This window comes from Carlito syrichta, unplaced genomic scaffold (assembly GCF_000164805.1).
Source record: "Carlito syrichta isolate Samal-C Ts95f unplaced genomic scaffold, Tarsius_syrichta-2.0.1 Scaffold306951, whole genome shotgun sequence".
In the NCBI taxonomy this organism is placed as follows: domain Eukaryota; kingdom Metazoa; phylum Chordata; class Mammalia; order Primates; family Tarsiidae; genus Carlito; species Carlito syrichta.
This window is the reverse complement of record NW_007251047.1, coordinates 53,168-76,745: the sequence shown is the minus strand read 5'-3', so window position 1 is coordinate 76,745 and position 23,578 is coordinate 53,168. Positions and strand designations below refer to the sequence as shown.

At 45.2% G+C, this 23,578-nt stretch overlaps 1 protein-coding gene across 3 annotated transcripts in view; it reads left to right on the top strand.

The window, feature by feature from the left end:
• The window catches only part of PRKCQ (protein kinase C theta), a 90,604-nt gene that overhangs the window by 31,798 nt on the left and 35,228 nt on the right, over nt 1–23,578 (top strand). For all 3 annotated transcript variants that reach the window (XM_008063611.2, XM_008063613.2, XM_008063612.2), the window contains 2 exons: nt 1,191–1,351; nt 5,467–5,640. In XM_008063611.2, coding sequence (XP_008061802.2) covers nt 1,191–1,351; nt 5,467–5,640 — 335 coding nt within the window. The remainder of the gene's footprint in view (nt 1–1,190; nt 1,352–5,466; nt 5,641–23,578) is intronic.

Here is a 23,578-nt window from a genome sequence, read left to right as displayed (position 1 = left end):
GTGAGACTCCAACTCAAAAAAAAAAAAAAACTTTGGTTGACCATCTGATCCTGAGGAACAAACTCCAAGTGTACTACAGGGGGCCCACCCTCCAAAAGATAATTCTGGCTTTTTGGGGGTCCCCCCTCGTATGCCTCATTAGAATACCTCCATAAGGGGGTGGCATGTTGGGGGAAGAAAATGAGATGAAACTAGTGCAAGCTGCAGGTGTCTCCGTAGACCTATAGACTGTTACTTCCCATCAGCGTTGAGTGGCTTTACAGAAACAAACGTATCTTAAAGCTCGACCGCTGGAAGACCACAGAAGGCATTCTTATTCTGCACCTTTGAGAATTTAAAAAAAAAAATTAAGGGTAGAAAAAAGAAGGTGAGCAGGGCTTCATGCCGTTAACATTCATGTCCACAAGAGGACATGTCTCCGTGGTCCTGGGGTCGGAATAGTTTCAGCAGACATTGTAAAATACTTACTGTCTTTGGACGTAAGAGAGACCATAAAAGATAGCTAGAGATTAAAATATAAAGGTAACGTTATAGGTGGAGGAATTCTGAAATGGTTTTTCTACACCCCCCCGGCACTGAGCAGAAACTAAATCGACTTAAACACTAAAGAGAACGGTTTGGGTTCGACGCAGGAAGGGTCTCCAAGGTATCAGAACAGACCCTGTCTCAGCAATGAACGACATGTTCTTGCCTTGGAAACTCTGATGAATGGTGGAGTTTGGATCTCTGACGATCCGCCAGATTTTGCCTTCTCTCTCTTATGCCGTAATTCATAGAAAAGGACACCACCGTGCCCGTGAGCCAGGCAGACAATGGAAACTCATGTTTCCTCAAATTTGGCAAAAACTCCTAGTTGTCCACGATTTGATAGCATTAGCAGTGCTCATGTGGTTTACACATGCAGGTTTTTGCTGGTTGGACTGTGTTGAAGTTCAGCTACTTCCCAATCGATCGGGTAAAGAGACACAGTCCACACCCCACGTGCTAGACCCCCAGGAAGTGGGTGCTGCCATCACCCACGGGTGGGGAGGCGTCAACGCTGCCTGAAATGCAGGGCCCACCCAAACCCCCTCAGCTATCATACTGGGGCTTCAGCGTGGGACACGGGAGAGAGATCTCGCGTGTGCTCTGAGTCCCTAGAATGACCCTTCACTCCGTGGCCATCTTTAACCACCGCTTGCCATTTTCAGAGCCTCAGGGAATCTCCTGGGAGTCTCCACTGGATGAGATGGATAAGGCATGCCATCATCCGGAACCCGAGGTGCACATGGAAAGACCGCCTCTGCACATGAAACTGAAAATCGAGGATTTTATCCTACACAAAATGCTGGGGAAAGGAAGTTTTGGCAAGGTACGCTCTCGTGGTGTGGAGGGCCGGGCAGGGGGGTGGGTTCCAGGAACTAAGAGCAAAGCTCCTGGTTGGGAGGGAACCAACTGGTGGGACCAGTGCGCAGAGAGCACTTTCCTGGGATGTCCCTGAGTAAACAGGGGCCAGGGCACTCTAGGACCAAAGCAGCCTCTGCCTTCTGGGACTCTGTTTCCCCAAAGCCACTTTTCTTTGAGAGTGGACACATCCCATGCACTTGTGAGTTTGCTGTCTTTGGGCACCAAAGAAACAGGAAAGTGTCCAGCCCCTTCCTATCTCGCACAGGTTTTTGTTTGTTTTGTTTGTGTTTGCTTTGTTCTCATGCTCCAAGCATTGTTTTTCTTGGTGATCCCCCCCCCCCCATTAAGTGTCTTCAGGCTTGCAATCATTTGCCTGGGCTGCTGTAGCAAAATATCACAGACTGGGTGGCTTAAACAAGAGAAACACATTTTTCCACAGTTCTGGAGGCTGGAAGTCCTAGACCAAGATGTCTGCTGGGCTGTTTCTTCCAAGGCCTTTCTCCTTGGCTTGTAGGTAGCTGTTTTCTCTCTGAGTCTGAATGTCATCTTCCCTCTGTGCCTGTCTGTGTCTAAATCTTCTCTCTCTCTTTTGTTGAGAGTGGTGTCTCACTATATTGCCCAGGTTGGTCTTGAGCTCCTGATCTCAAGATAAGCTCCCACCTCAGCATCCCAAGTAGCTGGAACTACAGGTGGAAACCACCGCACCCGGCTTAAAAGTTCTCCTCTTATAAAAACACCAGTCCTATTGACTAAGGCCTGTCTAATGACTTCATTTAACCTCATTACCTTTCTAAGGATACTGTCTCCCAATAGGGTCACGTTCGAGGTCCTCGAGGTTAGGACTTCAGCACAGATACAGTGCAGCCCACGGCAAGGCTGTCGCTTGAGAGTCCTGGAAAGTGAGGGGAAAAGTCCCTCTGAATTCTTCCTGCCACACACCCAAGTTATGAGTTGTCTGTCTTGCTTACAGAGGAGGAGTAGAGGAAGGAAAGAGGGGAAGGAAGACGAAACGGAAATGGGAGAAGGAGAAGGAAGACATATTTATGAAAGTATAATCAACAGGCAGTGACAGCAGAAAATCTCCAAGCTAGTGACTTGAGGGATGGCTGGGTAAACAGAAACTTTCTGCTTCTTTTTGATCTTCAGGATAGCTAATGGATTAATGGGGCCCCTGGCGTTTGATATTCTTGGGTGGGACTCCCAGGAAAAATTTAACCAGAAGCTGCTGTTCCCTGAATCTGCGTGGCCGAAGCTAACATCATGCTCTGCACCTGCTCGGTAGACTTTGGCAGGAAAACTTACCCAGTTCACTTAATAATAAGCAAAGTCAAGTGCAACTGAGTATCCGACACAACAGAGCGATATTGTGCTCCAACTGGGGTTTGGATGTAAACGCCTATGCGTCGCCTTCCAGCAAAATCCACCCGGCCTTGCACGTGGCAGCTACTGTAACTGATAGCCACGAACTCTTTTTTGTTATTTTCCACAATAATGTGAACCACAGCAGGCCCGCTGGTGTTCATCAGCGTGTACTAGGCAGTTTTACAGCCTGTCTTCTTTGCGACTTAGCATCAATGAATGTGCAATTATAACCAGTTGTCAAAAATCGAAAGCACAAGGTACAGATGCAAATTACCTTTTCGGCTTCTTGGTTTGTGGCTGATTTTAGGACGTTTCACTGATAGAAACAGTCACCAAAAGAGTACTTTTCATTGTTATGAAGTGTTTCTCTCTTTGTTCCCACGTGGGTTTCTGCATTTGAGCAAGGTTAACCAGAAAGATGTTAAGTGAAGCCTACCTGCCTTGGTCAATGGTGCTCCAGGGTTCTGCTCCATGTTCAAAGGGGACCCCAGTCTCTCCACAGAGAGAGCAGAGGAGGGGAGGCATGAATGCAAGATGTGAGAACCGTCTTCCCTTTCTCACAGCACCAAGAACCCTCCAAAACTTGCCTTTCCTTTCTCTTTTGACTCCAAAAGGAAAGTACGGCTCCGCGCCAAAATGGCGGCCTCCATGCTTTTGTTTTCCATCTCATTTTAAGCCCAGGAGAACACATTGTGTGTTTTCAGGGATGGGAACAACATCATCGGCCTGAATTCTCACCTAAGCGCCATCCCTTCTAACAAGTCAGCTACCAGAAAACCGCGATAAAGCACTGCACCCTAGACACTCTGATTTTCAGCACTGGTTTAGCATCATTGATGCCAGCATCTCCCAGAAGTCCATGAAAGAACCAGATGACAAGTGTTCTCAGTAACTGTCCTTTAGAGAGCATTTTAGAGTCTACTTTCCCAGGGGGCATCTCATTTGATTTTCACAGTAGTCCTGTAAGCTAGGGAACGCCGTCACACGGCACCGAAGCCCAGAGAGGCTGATGGGTCTGAGCACGTTTCCACAACGAGTCAATGCCTGTGAAATAAAACCAGATCTAGCGCTTTCAGTTTCCAAATGCCGCATCCTCACAGTTGCCCACAGCGTGCTGCCACAGCATCTGATCTGCAGAAACTCAAATTGTTGAAATTCTCAGATGCCATCTGGTGTCCTTTGAAAGAAGACTCACGAAGTCGAGGGGGAAAAGGAAACTTTGGAGTGAGATCTTTCTCTGAGTAGCTCCGTGAGTTGGAACATGTTAAGTTACTCTTTGGTACAAGGATTTTTTATTATTAGCTTCTGTCTTGCACAGTGTTATGAACTAAGAATCACCCATTGTGTAATCGTGCCATCCATTAGATGATACAATGGGGCAGCATTTGTAAGGTCCGTGGCAGAATGTCTGACACATAGTAGGTCCTAAAAATGTTACTCGCCTCTGTGTCATCACATGCAAATATGTTTGTTTTTTAAGTATATAAAGAGAACTGTATCCCTCAAGGATTCTTTAAAAAGCCTTGAAAAACTGGGTAAAACTTAAAGCGAGGTTTTGCGTGCATTGGCAACGATGTTTCGAGTACAAACAAGTTCTCTTATTCACACTCCACTCTTCTGCCCTCACTATGTACTTTGTTTCTCTGAATTTTTATTATATACTTTCTCAGGTCCCTGGCAAGGCAGAGCACACATTTTTAAACCCATCCAGGCCAGGTGTGGTGTCGCAAGCCTATAACCCCAGTGGTCTGGGAGACCAAGGCCGGAGAATCACTTGAGGCCAGGAATTCAAGACCAGCCTGGGCAATATAGCAAGACCCTGACTCTAAAAAAAAAATAAAAGGCAAGCATGGTGGTGTGCACCTATAGTTTTAGCTACTCAGGGGGCTGAGGCAGAAGAATCACTTGAGGCCAGGATTTCAAGACCAGCCTGGACAACATAGTGAGACCCCCACCTTTACAAAAAGTGGAAGTAAGTAGCCAGGCATGGTGGTGCACACCTATCGTTCCAGCTACTAGAAGGTTGAGGCAAAAGGATCCCTTGAGCCCAAGAGTTTGAAGCTGCAGTGAGCTATGACTGCACCACTGCACTCTAGCCTGAGTGACAGAGTGAGAGCCTGTCTTTAGAAAAATAGAAAATATAAACGACATTAAAGCTCATCCCCATACATAATAGTTTCGTGAAACTCTTGGAAAGGTACAAAGATAGTATGACACTGTTAGATAGTACCCTAAACCAGTGAGGTGGCCTGTGTTGTCTCAGCAATGTCCTATCCAACAGGAGTGGGCCCTGGAGAAGGAATTTTCTTCCCCCGGCCCCCAGCCCAGGTCTCTCTCAAGATTTGCCTCTTTTTCCATGAGTGAGATCCAAGTTCTTTTTTTTTTCTTTTTTTTTTGAGTTGGAGTCTCACTCTGTCGCCAAGACTGGAGTGCAGTGGCCGCTCCCGGCCACCGCAGCCTCGACCTACTGGGCTCCGGCTATCCTTCTGCCCCAGCCTTCCAAGTAGCCCGAACTACAGTCATGCGCTACCACGTCCGGCTGATTTTTTTGATTTGTTGTAGAGATGAGGTCTCGCTGCCCAGGTGGGTCTCGAACCCGCCAGCTAAGGCAATCCACTCACCTCAGCCTCCCAAAGCCGCGGGATTATAGGCTGAGCCACCGAGCCTGGTTGGGATCCAAGTTCTAAAACCAGGTTGCTTCTTCCCCTTCCCTTCCAGGTCTTCCTCGCAGAGTTCAGGCAAACCAATCAGTTTTTCGCCATAAAAGCCCTAAAGAAAGACGTGGTCTTGATGGACGACGATGTCGAGTGTACGATGGTGGAGAAGAGAGTCCTCTCCTTGGCCTGGGAGCACCCGTTTCTGACCCATATGTTTTGCACATTCCAGACCAAGGTAGGGCCCGGCTCAGACAAGCCGTCCTCCCTCTCACCTGTCCAGGTGCGGGGCCGTGGGTGGCGCCCTCGTGAGGAGACGCGGGGGTACTGTTTCCTTACTTACCTTGCGTGCAGCCACCACCCATTCAAACTCATCTCATCTCTTCTCAACACCGTGGAAATGTGACTTTGGATGTTCAACATAGTCGATCGGGAACAATCTTTACCCTAAATCTTCAGACTTCAGGTTAACTTAACATATCAACCCAGCTTCTAAGCAGTTGGTGACTTGGGGAAATGAATGCGGCACGTGTTTATGCATCCACCATGCACGTATCCAAAGAGACAAAAGTTGGGAAATAGACCAAAATGTAGTCTTAGAGAGGTTTGGTAAGTGCACCCCTGGGCAGTGAGGTCAAAGGTGGATATGTCAGCACTCCCATTCAGCTCAGGGCTCCTCCTTTATGCCGATCTTGCCAGAAGTTTCTACCGTTCTGGGAGAGCTCTCATTCTGGTCTCCTTTTCCCTTAAAAAATTTTTATCTTCTTTTTCTATATTCTGGATCCTTGTAGAAAATGTTTATAAGCTCAAAGAAAAGTCAGGTACAGTGGCGCACACCTGTAATCCCAGCACTTTGGGAGGCTGAGGTGGGAGAATTGCTTGAACTCAAGAGGTTGAGACCAGCCTGGGCAACACAGTGAGACCTCGTCTCTACAAAAAAGTTAAAAAAAATTAGCCAGGCATGGTGACACATTCCCATAGTCCCAACTACTCGGGAGGCTGAGGTAGGAGGATCGTCTGAGGGAAGTCAAGGCTGCAGTGAGCCATGACTGTGCCACTGCTCTCCAGCCTGAGTGACCACGTGAGACTCTGACAAAAGAAAAAACAAACTCAAAGAAATCATTTGTAATCCCACCACTTGGCTACGCTCACTGTCAATACTCTGGCATTTCTCCTTCTCGATTTCCCCACAGTGGCCTTTTAATAATAAGTTAGCCACCTCCTGCAAATATCCACTGTTCTATAACCTGTGTTTCTTATACTCTATCATGTATGGGTATTCTTCTGCAATATGTTTTATCTAACTGGAGCACCCCTAACTCTGTTCTAAATAACACTGAAATGGACATCCCCACAATCTGTCTTCATGCAGCCAGTAGGATTCTTCCCTGCTCACTGGTCTCTCCTCCACCCTCCCCCCACTGTCCACAGCCTGGAATAATAAGCAGACCCACGTGGGACCAGGCAACTCAGGCCCAGAGAAGACAGAGGGTGGGGATGTTCCCCTTTATCTGTTTCAAGTCATGCTAACCATGGGGCCACAGGAAGAATTAGCAACAGAACACAGGGACCAGTCCAGATAGCAGATGGCAGCTAGGGCACCGCCACCACCTCTACAGCTCCCAGTAGCTTCTCAGAAATGATTAGTGAACAAATAAGGGAATCATGACACTTATCAAAAATGAAAAGAGCACGGGCCACAACAGAGCGCTTACTGAGCACCTACTGTATTCGAAACACTATGGAGAACCAGAAATATAGGCTCTGGCTCCTGACCTCGAGAATTTCATATGCTGGTAGAAGAGTCAGGGCCACACTTTTAACTGTGACTGGCTTGGCACCCAGATTTCAAGGAACAGAGTCCTCTCAGAAAGAGATGAGAGAAAGAAGGGCAAACAGCGTGCGTGACACTTTCCCAAAGACCCTGAGTTGTTGATTTTGAGAGGTCTTCATTTATTATTCAAACCTCACGTGTCAGAGTAGCAGATTAAATACCACGAGTGAATGTAAAAAGCAACACTTGATTTGTGGCATGAATGATTTGCTCTGGGAACACCTGGGGAATGGCCTTTCTTGAGGGAACAGTGACCTTGGCATACTAGTGAAGGTGTCAGATGAGATGAGTTAGCTGTTTACTTTCCTGGGGCGCTGTCATTTTCTAGGCCTGGCTCGGTGGCTCAGCCTGTCATCCCAGCACTTTGGGAGGCCGAAGCGAGTGGATTGCCTGAGCCCGCGGGTTCGAGACCCACCTGGGCAACTTGGCAAGACCTCGTTTCTATAATAAATCAAAAAGGAGCCGGGCATGGTAGTACCTGCCTATAGTTCTGGCTCCTTGGAAGGCTGAGATGGAAGGATTGCCAGAGTGAGAGAAAACTAGAAATGGGAATCTGAAGACAGAAAGGAGCTTGGCGGAGACAGAACGGAGTGAGGGGTTGTGAGCAGCTGGGGAGAGAGAGCAGACTCATCTGTGGCCAGGGCGGGCCAGAACTTCTGATCTTGAGGGTTAGACAGATATTCGACCAGAAACTTCCTCCCAGAGATGAAAAATACCCATCGGTTTGGGATGGCGTAGGTATGTCGCCTGAAGGCAAAGTAACAAACTGCCACTCTCATGCAGGCCGTGTCTAGATCTTCCTGGTATCCTGGGGGTTCCTTGGGGTTTATTTTATTTTATTTGAATTGGTGTCTTACTCTGTCACCCAGGCTGGAGCATGGCAGTGGGACCACAGCTCACCAAAACCTCGACCTCCTGAGCTCAGCAGTTCTCCCACCTCAACTTCCCCAAATAGCTGGGACTACAAGCGTGTGCCACCACGCCCAGAAATTCTTTTTATAGAAATGAGGTCTCACTGTGTTGCCCAGGCTGGTCTTGAACTCCTGGGCTCGAGTGATCCTCTCCTGCCTCAGCCTCCCAAAGTGCGGGGCTTACAGGCATGAGCCACCACACCCAGCCCATGGGAACTCCTTGTACTGTCACTTTTTCCCCGCAATACTGGGGCTTTAGCAAAATGCTAAATATGCTTCAGATCAGGCTTCTGGGGCATGTAGGCCGCACTTGGGGCCTTTTTCCCCACCACAACATATGTTTGTCTGTACGACTGTTTTCGTGTCTACAGGGCTGGCTGATAGGAATCCCACTGTCAGAAAATCGGTCTGTTTCCTGCTCTTGTTCATCCATCACGGCTTTAGACAGCGTTTGTTTCTTCCCCTCTTGTGGGAGCTGTCCTTAAGGCTCCGAGCATCTGTGATGTTTTACAAAGACCTGAGATGCAAATGCATCCACAGCCCTCATGCCAGAAGAAAAAAATATTGGCAGAGAACGTGCACTTCAGTGTAACTATGACTGGCTCGGCACCCAGATTTCAAGGAACAGAGTCCTTTCAGAAAGAGACGAGAGAAAGAAGGAAAAACAGTGTGCGTGACACTTTCCCAAAGACCCTGAGTTGTTGATTTTGAGAGGTCTTAATTTATTATTCAAACCTCACATGTCAAAGGAGCAGATTAAATACCATGAGTGAGTGTAAAAAAGTAGCACTTGATTTGTGGCACGAATGATGATTTGCTCTGGGAACATTTGGGGAATGGCCTTTCTTGAGGGGATGGTGACCTTGGCACACTAGTGAAGATGTCAGATAAGGTGAGTTAGCTGTTAACTTCTCTAGGGCGCTGCCATTTTCTAGGCCAAGCTCAGTGGCTCAGCCTGTGATCCCAGCACTTTGGGAGGCCGAGGCGAATGAATTGCCTGAGCCTGTGGGTTCAAGACCCGCCCGGGCAACTTGGCGAGACCTCATCTCTACAATAAATCAAAAAGTAGCCGGGCGTGGTAGTGCACGCCTGTAGTTCTGGCTCCTTGGAAGGCTGAGGCGGAAGGATCACCGGAGCCCAGCAGGTCGAGGCTGCGGTGGCTGGAAGCATGCCACTGCCTTCCAGCCTGGGTGACAGAGTGAGACTCCAACTCAAAAAAAAATGAGAAAAGGTTATTCATTTGTCTTCTGCCTCCAAGGAGCCCACCTTTGAATGCCAGATAATTCAGGAGGTTCTGAGGACAGTTATCTACTTGTTATCTGTCAGGGGCACGTGAATTACGCCGCTGAAAGTTTTTAACGCTCATAAATGAGGAATATATAGCCTGTGGAAGGGTGAAAATATAATAAGGCCATTTTGGAAGCTGTGAAGAGCCAACATGACTGTGGAGTTGAATTCTGACTGAATAAGACGCAAGAGGAAAGAATCTTCCAAATTAATTTTTATGTGCTAGATCAAGATGGCCGTGTGCATCCTTCAGGCTCTGACATAAATTATTGGCATCAGAGGATAACACAGATCAGTATCATGAGGGCTGGTTGTCTCAGCAAGAGAAAAGAACGGCTTTTGATTATTTGCTTTTCAGTAACATTTCTTTATTATTTCTTAGTATTTGTATTTCCTGTCTCACGTGAAACTCCACAGGGCTTGTAATGGCACAATTCCTTCTCAGTGCCTGGTTCAGTGTGGACACCAGCCAACTTTTTACAACCGGATTCTAAACTTCTATGTGTATTACCTATTTTCCATTACTTCCCTCTTTGAAAGTCAAAAATATGAAAAACCCACAATAAAATTTATCTGCAAGTACACTTATCCTAAATATTTTCACCTACAAGTAAATTTAAAACAATTGGAAAAAATTAATCAATCATAAAAATTTGAAAACCCATTTGCAAAATTACTTTCTAAGATCACTGTTAGATTAATTCAGCAAATTTATCTTGGGAACTTAGTATTTGTGAACTCTCTATTTTTCCGTAAGAGAAGCAAGACTCTAAAACTGTGTGGGGTTAAGTTACAAAGCTATTTACTTTTCCTACTCAATTCTAATTAGTAAATAGAAAGAAAGAAAGAAAAAGACCTGCCTAACTTGGAAAAATATTCTGTTTTCTTGATTTGAAGGTACCATTAGCAATTTGATGCACTCGGCCGGGCTCAGTGGCTCAGCCTGTCACCCCGCGCCTTTGGGAGGCTGAGGGGAGTAGATGGCCTGAGCCCGTGGGTTCGAGACCTGCCTGGGCAGGCGAGACCTCATCTCTACAATAAAATAAAAAAATTAGCCGGACATGGTAGCGCACGCCTGCAATTCCGGCTACTCAGAAGGCTGAGGCAGAAGGATCGCCGGAGCCCAGCAGGTCGAGGCTGCAGTGGCCAAAAGTGGCCACTGCACTCCGGTCTGAGCGACAGAGCGAGACTCCAACTAAAAAAAAAAAACAACAACAAAAAACAATTAGATGCACTATTAATTTTTTGATAAATTTTTGAGTCGGAGTCTCTCACTTTGTCACCCAGGCTGGAGTGCAGTGGCCTCAACTTGCTGGGCTCAGGTGATCCTTCTGCCTCAGCCTTCCAAGTAGCTGGAACCACGGGCAAGTGTCACCACGTCCAGCTAATTTTTTGATTTATTGTGGAGGTAAGGTCTTACCATGCTGCCCAGGCTAGTCTCTAACCTGTGGGCTCAGGCAGTCATCTCGCCTCAGCCTTCCAAAGTGCTTGGGAAATATGCTTAAAACTACCTTTATTGAGAGCCTATTTTAATGCCAGATAGTTTCCTAGAATCTTTGAAAGTATGTTTCATTTAATTCTTCTAACATCAGTAAAGTTCATATTAGTATCACTGTCTTACCCATGAGAAAATGGAGGCTTTTTTTTTTTTTTGAGTTGGAGTCTCACTCTGTCGCCCAGACTGGAGTGCAGCGACCGCTCCCGGCCACCGCAGCCTCGACCCGCTGGGCTCCGGCGATCCTTCCACCTCAGGCTTCCGAGTGGCCAGAATTACAGGCACGCGCTACCACGCCCGGCTCATTTTTGATTTATCGTAGAGATGAGGGCTCACCAAGTTGCCCAGGTGGTTTCTCGAACCCGCGGGCTCAGGCCATCCACTCACCTCAGCCTCCCAAAGCACGGGATTGCAGGCTGAGCCACCGAGCCTGGCTATAGAACGATAAAGCCACCTGGGATTGCTCAGCTGGCACCTGGGAACAGAGTCTAACCTTATCATCCATCCATACCTGGATGTTGGTCTCCTGTACACTCACACCATGCATCTCAGTTACTAGCCTCCTCTGTAATCCTGAATGTTCACCTACAGGCAGAAGCAAACACTGAGAAAGGTCATGTCCCCGCTTTTAAATTAGACTCGAGTAAAAGAAAGATCGACATTCCAGTATCTGAAGTTTCTCTGATCAGTCTATGACAAAATTATCGAAAAATAAAAGGGTTTGGTTTCAAAATTAGTGCAGAAAGGAAAGGGACATCTAACACCTTGAGAATACTGTTATTTTCTTTTATATTCTTGAGTCAGAGTCTCACTCTGTCTCCCAGGCTAGAGCGCAGTGGCACAATCACAGCTCACTGTAGCCTCGACCTCCTGGGTTCAGGTGATCCTTCCACTTCAGCCAAGACTACAGGCATGGGTCACCACATCTGGCTAATTTTTTTTGGAGGTGGGGACGTATGTTGCCTAGGCTGTTCTCAAACTCCGAGACTCAAGCAGTCCTCCCACCTCAGCTTCCCAAAGTGCTGGGATGACAGGCGTGAGCCACTGCACATGAACAGTTTTTTTGTTTTTGTTTGTTTGTTAGAAAATAATTTGTTCTGAAAAATTAAAAGTGAACTAAATTCTGCCTTCATCTGTGTTTCCGTTGAAAACTGAAAAGCCTGTTCAAGTCTAAACATTTAAGTAGCATTTAAGTGTTACTATTTCACACCTAAAAAGTAGCTTTGACTACTGTGAGGACGTCTCTGGGTCCTTCTCCGGCGAGATACGAGGTGTTACAGGCCTCTCCCAGCAGGCCGTAGCGTGCTGTCTGGAGTCAGAATGCTGGTTTTCATGGATGCCCTGCACCGCCTTGACTTCCATACTCCCAGTCTGAAGCAGTTGAACATGCTTGGTCAATGTGACTTTGACACTTCTCTTTTATAAAAAAGAAAACCGAGTTTCACTTTCTGCGAACAGAATGTACAGAACCGCACTTCCGGCTACGGTTGTGGACCTGAGTACCTTTGAACAAGTCACCTAACTTTTCTTTGTGACATTGCTTCTCCTTTTTTGCCTTCAAGAGGATAATGTTAAAAAAAAAAAATAGCACTTGCAGAGAAGTTTGAACCTCTGTCGAGACAGTACCCTGCTGACTACAAGACTTTATTAAGATTATAAAAGCAAAGAAAAACTCCTTTCACTTGATAGTTCTTTTTGTAGCATGTCACTCTGGTATTTTCACAGTTTGAAGGCAAAATCCATCTAAAAGTGCCAGAAGTTTTAAATTTCAAGCATATTTATTTATTTATAGTAACCGTCTCTCATCTGAAGCTCTGAAAAACGCTTCAATCCGTGCACCCTACAGCTGCTGAATTGCCCTGGAAACTATCACAGTTGCAGCGAGGAAAAGAAAAAAACCACAGAAACCACATCCTGGAAAAGACTTGTCCCTGTGTTGAGATGAGAAAGAACGCTTTATGCCGTCTCCGTTGGCAGTGACCAAGAGGCCCCTTTCTGGAAAGCTCTTTGGCATTGTTCTGATCTTGAGAATGCTTACAAACTGCTATTTCAGAGATCGGTGATCACTTAGACTTGTTGTGACTGCCCTCCCTGTGCCATAAACCCATGATTCGGCAGATGTGTTACAGTGAATTCACAAGAGTTAGTAGATGTGCAGTCGTCAACCTAAAACAACCGAGGGGGTCTGAATCTCACATAAAGAAAGTTGATGTGAGCCCTGAGTGCGAGGAGAGCCCACTTGAAACCCTCTGAAGGAACGGAGGAGTCTGTGTTGCAAAGCTGGAAGGTTGAAGGTTTCACTTGCACAGGCAGAGACAGAGGCATTTTTTTTTAGCAGAGTTGCATCTTTGCACAAGGCTGACACAGAGTCATTACCCAGTGGCAACAGGCAGGATTTCTCTTTGGGAGGGGGACATCGGACATCTTTTGCAGACGGTGTAATCGTCCTGGGTTTTTTTGTCCTCTGGTCTGAGCAAAGCAAACCACAGGGTCATTAGTGAGGAAGACAGGAGGTGTTTGTCCCTGAGTTGTTTAATTCTCTCTCATCTTTGTCCAACAGAACAAGAAAAATAGGAAAGTGAGTTCATCTGTCTTGGGATAAGCGGAAGTTGTAACCCTCTGACTTAGACCCCGGTCCCGTCTCTCTCAAGGCTTGGAGTTTGGGGGTCCTAGCTTCTTGGGATTTTATTTATTCTTACCCAGTAGCTTTACGGGAAATTACTGGTGCACTCACAAAGTTTGCTTCAGGTTTTTCCTGTCCGGAGACACAGGAGAGAATGGGCGATTGATGAATGAATATTCGGGAAGGCTTGACTGTAAGAAAAAGACCCGCATGCCAGGCGATCACCTTTATGTGACTCCGTGGTGTTTCTCCAGGGCACCAGGTCCATGCTGTTCATTGATTCTTTTGTCAACCGTGCTTCTCACAAAGCCCCAAAGTGCTGTCACCAGCTTCCCGAGATATGGGCGCTTTGCATGGCCTCCACGCGAGTGTGGTGGGAAAGTACCTCTCTTCTCTGTCCTTGGAAAGCTTGCTCAGAAACTGCCGCCATAAGCCACTTTCCGATGCACTGAGTCCCACTTGTCCTCCAGTCCCCGGACCCCTCAGCTTCCTTGGCCCAGAATTCTTGGTGGCTTTTGCCCTGTACTGCTGGGTCTTTTCTGCAGCTGTTTTCCCGGGCACTTTAGTGGTTTCTCTATTTAGATAATACACCCCTGGATATCAAGAAGCATGTCTTACTCGTTTCATTTTTTTCATTTGGCGACTGGATGCTAGAGAATGTTCTCGGGAGAGAAAAAAAAGACAGATGGTCTTACGGTGAATTATACCAGCTGGTATAATACTGTTATGACTGAGTAAGTGAGAAGAAGTCACGCCAGCAAGCTGAGTCTAATTAATTATAAGTTTTTATTAACACGCCGGTCAAGAGTAGGCAAACGCCAGGAAAAACTCTTGACAAATTAGTGCAGTTTGTGACAAGCTTTTATAGGTAAAATTTGCAGTATTGGCTACATAGCAATTTAGTGACCATAGCAACTATAAACTAACAATTTGGCAACCAAAATGGGAACTTTTGATCGTTGGGGAGCTTTGATTAATTTCATGTCCTAGGTATAGCCAATGTTCAGAAAGTCCCTGGAGTTCTACCATTAAGATATAGTTTAAGGTAGTTACATAGAGACGAGGAAGCAGAATCATTACACGATGGAGTTACCAGGGTCAGGTCATTAACAAAATATAAGAACAAAACACGAAAATGTAACAATGGGGTTTTGCAAAGTATGACGTTTGATTTCAGTTAACAAAACATCCAGTTACGTGGAACTTATGGCTAAGGATCTTTGTAACAGTCAGCAGGAAACGGTCAGCACGACCTGCCCAAAGGAGACAAAGCTGGGGTCTGTGGTCATGGGAACGTTACTGTCATCACAGGTAGGCACTGAGGAGTGAGTCTTAGGTCAGGCAGGTAACTAAGATGGAAGCTTTAAACAAAATGGAGTAGGCTGGTTGATACTATTATTTTGCTAGCAGTTTGATTTTATGAACTGACTTAGCATGTTTCAATACCTTTGCCAGAATCCTCGGGTGCCAAGAGGTTCTTGCACAAAACTATGGAGTAGAGGACGCCCCTCCTTGGCAAGCCCGCTTCCATTCCTCCGTAACCTTCAGCTTCATCGTTGGCCCCTTTGTCCCGGAGTTCCCGTGATCTTGTACCCACGGTGACTTTCTGGTCTCCGCCTCGGTCCCCAAATCTTTCTTTACCATCCCTTCGTCTCTCTCCATGAGATTTCCTATCACGTCAATGTCCTTTTCTCTGCAACCAGTCTTAGAGAAAAATACGATAACTAGAGCAGCTTCATATGGCTGTCCTCTGCAATAATTTCTTGTTAAAATGGAACACTTCGAGAGGCGTGTGGTTCCTTATTAAAGCAGAGCTCACATCGCGTTGGAGGTGATTACGGGCCACACCCTGAGGAAGTGACATGCAGGACCCGTTAGTTGAAACTGGGAATGTATGAGCTGGAATAAACCTACTGAAGAGGTTCAAGTACAAACCACAGAAGAGTTCATCCTTAAGAAGAAGGAGGAAGAGGAGCAGGGAAGTGGCAGAGGGGTTACTTCAGGGGGTGAGAGAAGGATCAGAGGAGTTGGATGAGTGGAAGCCCAGAAAGGAGAGAATTGCAAGAAAGAGGACCAGGTATTCAGAGTGGTGAAGAGACTGACAATTAAAAGCAGAGTAAGGAAGGTGTCATTCAGGAGGAAGAGAGGACAATGCGGCAAGGAGTAAGCAGTGGGTAAGCAGACGTACTGGCTATACGGAAATCCTCCGGAAAGAGGATTTTGCCTGTTATGACCCCAGGGAATGGTCTCAAGGAATGAGAGTCCTGGGACACTCTGGAGACAGAGAGGAAGAAACCAGACAATAGGGAGGCCGTACAGTGTTTAGCCTTTTGAGTTTGGCTTTTTTTTTTTCTACTTAGGAGTATGCATTTAAGGATTCCCCCCACCCCATCTTCATATGGCTTGATAACTCATTTTTTATTGCTCAGTAATATCACACAGTATGGCTGCACCTCCACTCACCTATTGAACAGATGAGGTTCATCTTGGGTTACTTACAACTGACTGGATTTGTTGTTCTTATAATGATGGGCTCCATGGGTAAAGAAGTTTAGAGCAGGGAGGGGTGGCAGAAGTGATTAGGTTAGATCCTCTCATTTTGCAGTTAAGGAACTGGGGACCCAGACAAGAGAAGCCTGGCTGATCACAGTGAGTGCTCTTTTCTACTGTCAATCCAAAACTGATGGAAAAGTTGACTTCAGGACTCTCAGACCCAAATCCCACTCACAGTTCGTTTAGCTGGAGGAACTGGCCATTGCGAGTCCTAAACCTCAGACCAAAGCAGGAGGGTTTCTGTCCAGTCCTTCACTTCGGAAGCCTCTCTTTGCCTTTTCTCGAGCCACACTCCGCCCCCACAGAGCCAAGGGGTCATCCTGAGCCCTTGACCATGCTCTAGGACTTCAGAATCCCATGTCCACGTAACTCCAGGCCTATGTAGAAATCTGGGTGCTGTCCTGGGGTAGGAGGGGGCGTCCCTGTGTGGCTACTTAACTGGTGCAACATTTGGAAGCATTCTAAATTTGTCATTGGTCTTCTTGTTCATTATGAAGTTATGTTATGGTGGGGGAGGAGAGAGAGAGAGAAATGTATAAGAATGTAGAACATGTTTAATTGAATTGTTAATAAGCTTGATTAATAACACTTAAACTCTTTATACTCTTGCAAATGTTGGTGTCATCCTTGTTCTGACTACTATGCAACTTAAAGCTTTTCTTCCCTGTATGGTAAAATAATAACAGCACATGGACTGGGCTCAGTGGCTCAGCCTGTCATCCCAGCACTTTGGGAAACCAAGGCGAGTGGATTGCCTGAGACTGTGGGTTCGAGACCCACCTGGGCAACTGCGCTAGACCTCGTCTCTACGATAAATCAAAAATTAGCCAGGCTTGGTAGCATGCACCTATAGTTCCAGCTACTTGGAAGGCTGAGGTGGAAGGATCACTGGAGCCCAGTGGATCGTGGCTGCAGTGGCCAGGAGCATGCCACTGCACTCCAGTCTGGGTGACAGAGTGAGACTCCAACTCAAACAAAGTAAATAAATAAATACCAGCACATGTAATGAAGGTTAAAATGTAAGGAATTCTTCCTAAAAGCCAAGAACAGGGCTAACTATTTTGTATAGACGATTTTCTTTGATTTTGGATATAAACTGTAGCTCTTCATTCTTCTTGGAAGTAGAATTCTCAGCTTTGTCTCTGGCTTTCATAGTAGATATCCCAAAGTAAATTTGAATTGTAGGCTCCAGCTTCCATACTGTTCTATTGCAGTCTTGGCTGTTACAGTGTTTGGTGCATATGCTTCACATACGGTACTTTGAAAGGGTCACGGTACACTTAAATGTTTTGTAATAAATTCTTTGATCCTAATTTTATTTCTTCTTCAGAGATCGCAAATCTTCTCTTGTATAAAATTTATCACATGTGTTTACTGGCCTTTGAAGAAAACAGCTACCTAGAAAAAAATGACTACAGTTATTCCTTTCCTTTCATTTTCCATCTTATTTTTCTGGAGAGGAAATTTATATTGCTGACCTTCTGTGCATGGTATTTGCCAAGTTCTTCGTGTGTGTTCAAAATTAATTGTTCTTGGCCTGATAAAGTCATTAGCTAATTTCTTTCATGCTATAAAGTTCTCATTTAGCTTATAATATGTGCACATTTGGCAACTGGTGTTTTATTTACTTACTATTTGACCAGCTGTATTAAATAGTCATCATTACTAAATAAAATAATTTTTTACTCTCTTTATTTTCATTCTCTCATTTGAAAAATGTGATTATCATAAGAAGAAAGCAGTGTAAAAGCTAGATCGTACTAAATATGAGTCTACTTTTACAAATCCTCCTTTACTAATTCCAGAATATTCATTAAAAATCCTATGCCTCCCTCTAAAGAAGCAGCTTATGTTTTAAATAGTGATATATTTTGACTGTGCTAGGCCTTTTAACTTCTGTAAATGATTTTCCTATGTGCAAATACAGTTCAATGAGAATTATACAACTGATTTTGTTAAATCTATCACTTTAATCTGGTGTTTAATCATCTTACTTGATAACATGATACAGACTTTCATTTTAAGCATGCTCTTCTTTTTCTGTTATTTAGTTCCTTTTTAGGGAGGATTACTCTATCTGTATTATTTTGGCTAAAAGCAATTTTAAAGGTATTTTTACATCTGAATAGATGACGCTACTGCTGTGTGCTCGGTCATACTTTTTTTATAGTGGCTTAAGACTGACAGGTTTCCACTTAGGTGAGCGAAAGGGAGAGATGGCATCTTACTTTACACGTGGCACAGAATCTAAATTTCCTTGTCCGTAGACTCACTTGAATCTGTCGATAAATCAAGGCTCATTCTGAGCCCTCCCTGCAGTTGACACGTTGACTAGAGTGTAAGATGCTAGCTCTTCCTTGGTCTTTTGAGAATCTGCTCTTCAGCAGCTTAAATCCACATAAGAATATCAGCCACCACCCCCCTTGGAAAATATTGAAAATCTAAACCTTATAAATGTAGGGTGATAGACCACCTCACTGGGGGAAGAAAATCAGTCACTTATAACTTTGCAAAGTAAAATTCATTAAAGTGTTTCCTAATTATAAAGCAATAACATCAAAATATACTTCAAAAATTGGAAAATACACCAAAGTGTTCTAAAAAGAAAGGAGAGGGAGTTGATTGCAGTTATATTATTCAAAGGCACCCAGACATAGGAATTTTGGGTATTTTCTTTAGTCTTGTTTTTGTTTTTGTTTTTGCAATTCTATAGTAGAGATAATATGGTTAGCTTCAAAATCTCCAGCAACGTAGGTCATTTTTGCATCAAACCCATAGTCCTTAAAACTTGTCTGTTATGTTAAAAATGCAATCTGTTCCTGAGATTCTTCTGTGCCGGTGAATATGTATTCTCAATATGTATATGCATATATATCGTATGAAATAACCATAATACTAAATATAATAATAATAATAATAATTACAGCAGTCATTCAGAGAGCACTTGCTACATGCCGGGCCGTATCTGGGCACGTTATTTGTTTTAGCTCATTTCATCTTCATAGTGAACCTATGAGGTAGATACTATTAATAGTCCCAGTCTACAGATAAAGAAATTAAGGCGACCCTAAGAGGTTAAGCAATGCATCGGAGGTCAAACCTCTGTTAAGTCAGGGAGCCGGTATTTGGTATACTGCATCTTCTTAGGGACCTAACCACATCAAGAAAAACCATTTAGAAATTTATGAAATGGAGTCTTGTTTGTACTTTTGTTTGAAAGAAAATTATTTGTTTGTTAACTCAAGAAGACCTCATGGGACAATTAAGCCAATAAATACCAACAGAGCCAGAGTTCCTGTTGCAAGGTGCAAACCTCTAGAAATGCAGGTGCATTCTTTCTGATATGTGATAATGAATCTATTAGAGGTAGTGGATTTTACTAATTAGAGTTTACTATAGAAATATCAACAGGCCCTAGTGAATGAGTCTGTTGATCTGCAGAGAGCTCCCCCCTCCCCCACCACACACACACACACACACACACACACACACACACACACACACACACACTCTACATTTAGATATAAAAAAGCACATCTAGGATTGCCTATTTTTTTGATGCTGTATCTTTATAAAAAGGAAATACACCTGTTTTTCTAGGATGCTTTAGTTAATAGCAAAATATAAGAGAAAGGCATGAGAGTACTCCAGATTCAGAACTGCTCCTTCTAAACAATAAACGCACCTGAGAACCTGTGTCAGTGTGACCACGCTAGTGTGGGTTGTGTGTGTACCAGGAGGGTGCTGGGGTGAGCCCAGTGTGCCCTGCTGGTGAGTTAACCTGGGACTGCGAGCCCTGCCCCCACCTGCAGCACCAAGTTCCCTGTCAGTCACTCACTTGGGCAGCCCTGGCCCCAGCTCTGTGGTCTTTCTCGTCGCTCCCTTTCCTCAGATCTGCAAACGTCAAGAAGGCTATTCCCACACTTGCGCAATCTCAACTACACTCTTGCTTTTGGGGAAACAGCCCTACAGGATGATGTGTGCACCTTTCCTCTTTGAAAAGCAGAAGTAAAGTTGTAAACCTTCGCTCTTGTGGTCCACACCCAGAGGGAGATCCCATCTCTACTTCTGACATGAATTCACACTCAGCGCTTGTAAGCAGAAAGACGAGAGTCACGGAGGCAGGGATTCCAAGGCAACGTCCTGGTGAACATTAGACCAGAATGATTTAGAGATTTGGCCCCGGAAACAACTGAAATTATTACACAACATCTGTTACTTGAAAAATGAATTTTTTCTAGCTCGTAGATGAGCAAACTATTTAAATATTTGTATTCTTGTGTACAATGTTTACTTCCTTCATCTTTGCCAGAATGCATCACTTTTACAGCTAAATTTTATATATACATATTTAACAAAAAAAAAAAGAATATGGAGGAATTGAGGTTTTAGAGTCCCCCAAAGTGATATCTCATATTTTTGTAGGCGCATAGGAAAATAAAACATGGAGTTCCATCAGCCAAGAAATGGAAGCCATTTGTAGAAGCTCGGAAAATACAGTATTTTATACACAAACACCAGATTTCTCTGCAATAACACTAGGCTTTCTGAATTTTTGACAGCACTCAATGAATATATTTAAATGGTTTTGCAAGAATATAATAAATACTATTTTTTAAAGCACCAAGAAAACGCACACCAAAGAGCCACAGAGTTTGGATTGCCCATCTATCCACAGAATAGCAGCCCTGATTCTTGCCTTCGGCTGTCTGAAAATCACAGCAAAGTCATATATAACCGTGACTCTCTTATTTGTTTGCTCTGACATCCAGAACAGCATGCGTGCCTTGGGTATATTTGTAAACTGGAAAGTAGATACATAAATAAATGTCACTGAACAGTGCTTCAAACGCTCTCTCATTAGCCAAGGACTTCGAGCTATTCAATGAATCACTTCTTCCAGTGGCTCTGATGTAATTGTTCAGCCACAACTAAAACTTGTTTCACTGACAGAGTGACTGTGCTCTGTGTTTTATTGTCCCATGAAGAAGAGCAGGAGATGGTGGAAGGACGTTCAGAGAAGTCACTCTGAAGCCCATGAGCGGCATTAGCAGAAAGCCTTCTAGAAATGCTAACTTGACCTGTCAGTCTGCAGCCTTGACACCAACAGGGTTCCCAGAGCCGTAGCATGTTTCCTCCTGCAGGGCTCTGGTAGACGAAGGTGACTTCCTGTGATAAAATTCCCTTGTCCAATGAACCACTTGACAAAATGTTCTGTTTCGGCCACCTAAGCAGGCAAAGTGAAAACACTCATGAGATGTTTGGACTTAGGGGGAGACCCCGGGAGACCGTCAGGTCCTGTCTTTTGTTTTGATTCTTTCCCAAAACCAGAAGAATTCCCTTCTCCAGGCTTACTTGCTTGCGTTCTGAGGAATGAGATGCACGTTTCAGAAATAAAATATAGGCCGGGCGCAGTGGCTCACACCTATAATCCCAGGAGGTGGGAGGCTCTGGGAGGTGGGAGGCTCGCTTGAGCCCAAGAGTTCGAGACCAGCCTGGACAACACAGCAAGACTCCGTCTCTACAAAAAATCAAAAAACATTAGGGGAGCCTGATTAGATACGTCCACAGTCTCAGCGAATCAGGAAGACGAGGCGAGTAGATCGCTTGAGACCAGGAGGTCGTGGCTGCAGTGAGCTGTGACGGTGCCACGGCACTCCAGCTTGAGTGACAGAGTGAGACCCACCTCTAAAAAAGAAAAGAAACAAAATAGCAGAGCCAATGAAAAAGTTAGTCTTCTGCCACCCCGCTGTCTACCCCACACAGTGCTCAGCCATGTTCTGTTCTCACCCATTCCGCTTTTCAGTCCTCGCGCCATAGTGGGGTCAAATCAGATGTTAAAGCAGGACCCTTGGGATCTTTAAGTACTTGTGTAGACATGGAAGTATTTGCCCCCAGTCAACGGCCCATGTCTGTGAGCAGAACCAGGGGGTTACTTAAGCAGGAGGAAGCCCCTCTGACCTTTGTCCTATGACCTTCCAAGAAGTGGTCATGGTGAGCCATAGTGCACACAGCCAAGACTTTTACCTCCACTGAGGAAGGTTCAAGGGGCACTCATCTTGGTTCATCAGTTATGAATTATGCGTTATGATGGGGACCCCCCCAAAAAGCAACCCAGAATCATCTTTTGGAGGGCGGGTCCCTTGTAATACAGGCTTCCCCTACTATGTAAGTGTTCTAGGAACCCATCGGCATCCGTGGGTTCAAGAAAGAGGTTATGTTCAAATTCATTGATTTTTTTTTTTTTTTTTTGAGATTCTCTCAATGCATTTGTCCATTACATACTGGGTGATTTACCAATGCACCTGCCCACACCGCACTGAGCATTCAGCAGTTTTGGCCAAAAACGAAATGACCCCTGTGCCTCCCATGTAGCTAGGACTATAGGCACACACCACCACACCTGGCTAATTTTTTTATGCTTTTATTTTGTATAGACAAGGTCTCACTATGCTGCCTCGGCTGGTCTCAAACTCCTGGGCTCAAGCAATTCTCCCACCTCAGCCTCCCAAAGTGCTGAGATTATAGGTGTGAGCTCCCATGCCTGGCCTATATTTGTATTTACCTGTTATGCGTGGGATTTTGGAATTCGTTTTTTAAAAAATTATCAGCCCGCAAAACGTGATCTTCAAAATCTAAATTTGGGCCAGGTGTGGTGACTCAGCCTGTCATCCCGGCACTTTGGGAGGTCCAGGTGAGAGGATTGCCTGAGCCCTGGAGTTCAAGACCAACCCGGGCAACTTGCTGAGACCTCATCTCTACAATAAATCAAAAAATTAGCAGGCATAGTGGTGCATGCCTGTAGTTCCAGCTACTTGGAAGGCTGAGGTGGAAGGATTGCCTCAGCCCTGCCAGTCGGGGCTGCGGTGGCCATGAGTGTGCCCCTGCACTCCAGCCTGAGTGACAGAGTGAGACTCCAGCTAAAAAAAAAAATACAAACTTCAGGACTGTATGGTTCGCATGTGCATGCATTTGTGCACAGAGTCATCTCGCTGGGCCCAAGAGTTCTTAGGTGGTTTCCCAAGACTTCCAAACAGAGGGGCATCCTCTGGGGAGACTGCAGAGCCCCCGTCCTGAACACAGCCCCTCTCAGAAGCCCACATTTTACCCAAGCCAAAGGGTGACACTGATGCAAAATGCCACCATAAATAATAAAAAACAATTGGTGGGATTTTTTGGTACCCCTGACTTAGTATGAAGATGAGAATCGGGAAGGATTTTTTGTTTTTCTGGTTTTTTTTTGTTGTTGTTGGGAGCCAGCCACAGAGGCCCACTGAGCGTTAGGGATCAGGAAGGGCCATTGACCCCGAGACCACTAGGATGTGTTCGGGAGCTATTGGCCCCATACCCTCCCCCTTTCTACTCAGCACTAACCAGATTAAGCTCCTGTGAGCTCAAAACATAAAAACTCTGAGACTGGGATGAACACAAGCTAACTTTAGAAGCTCATTGCTCCCATTCTTCTGCAAACTG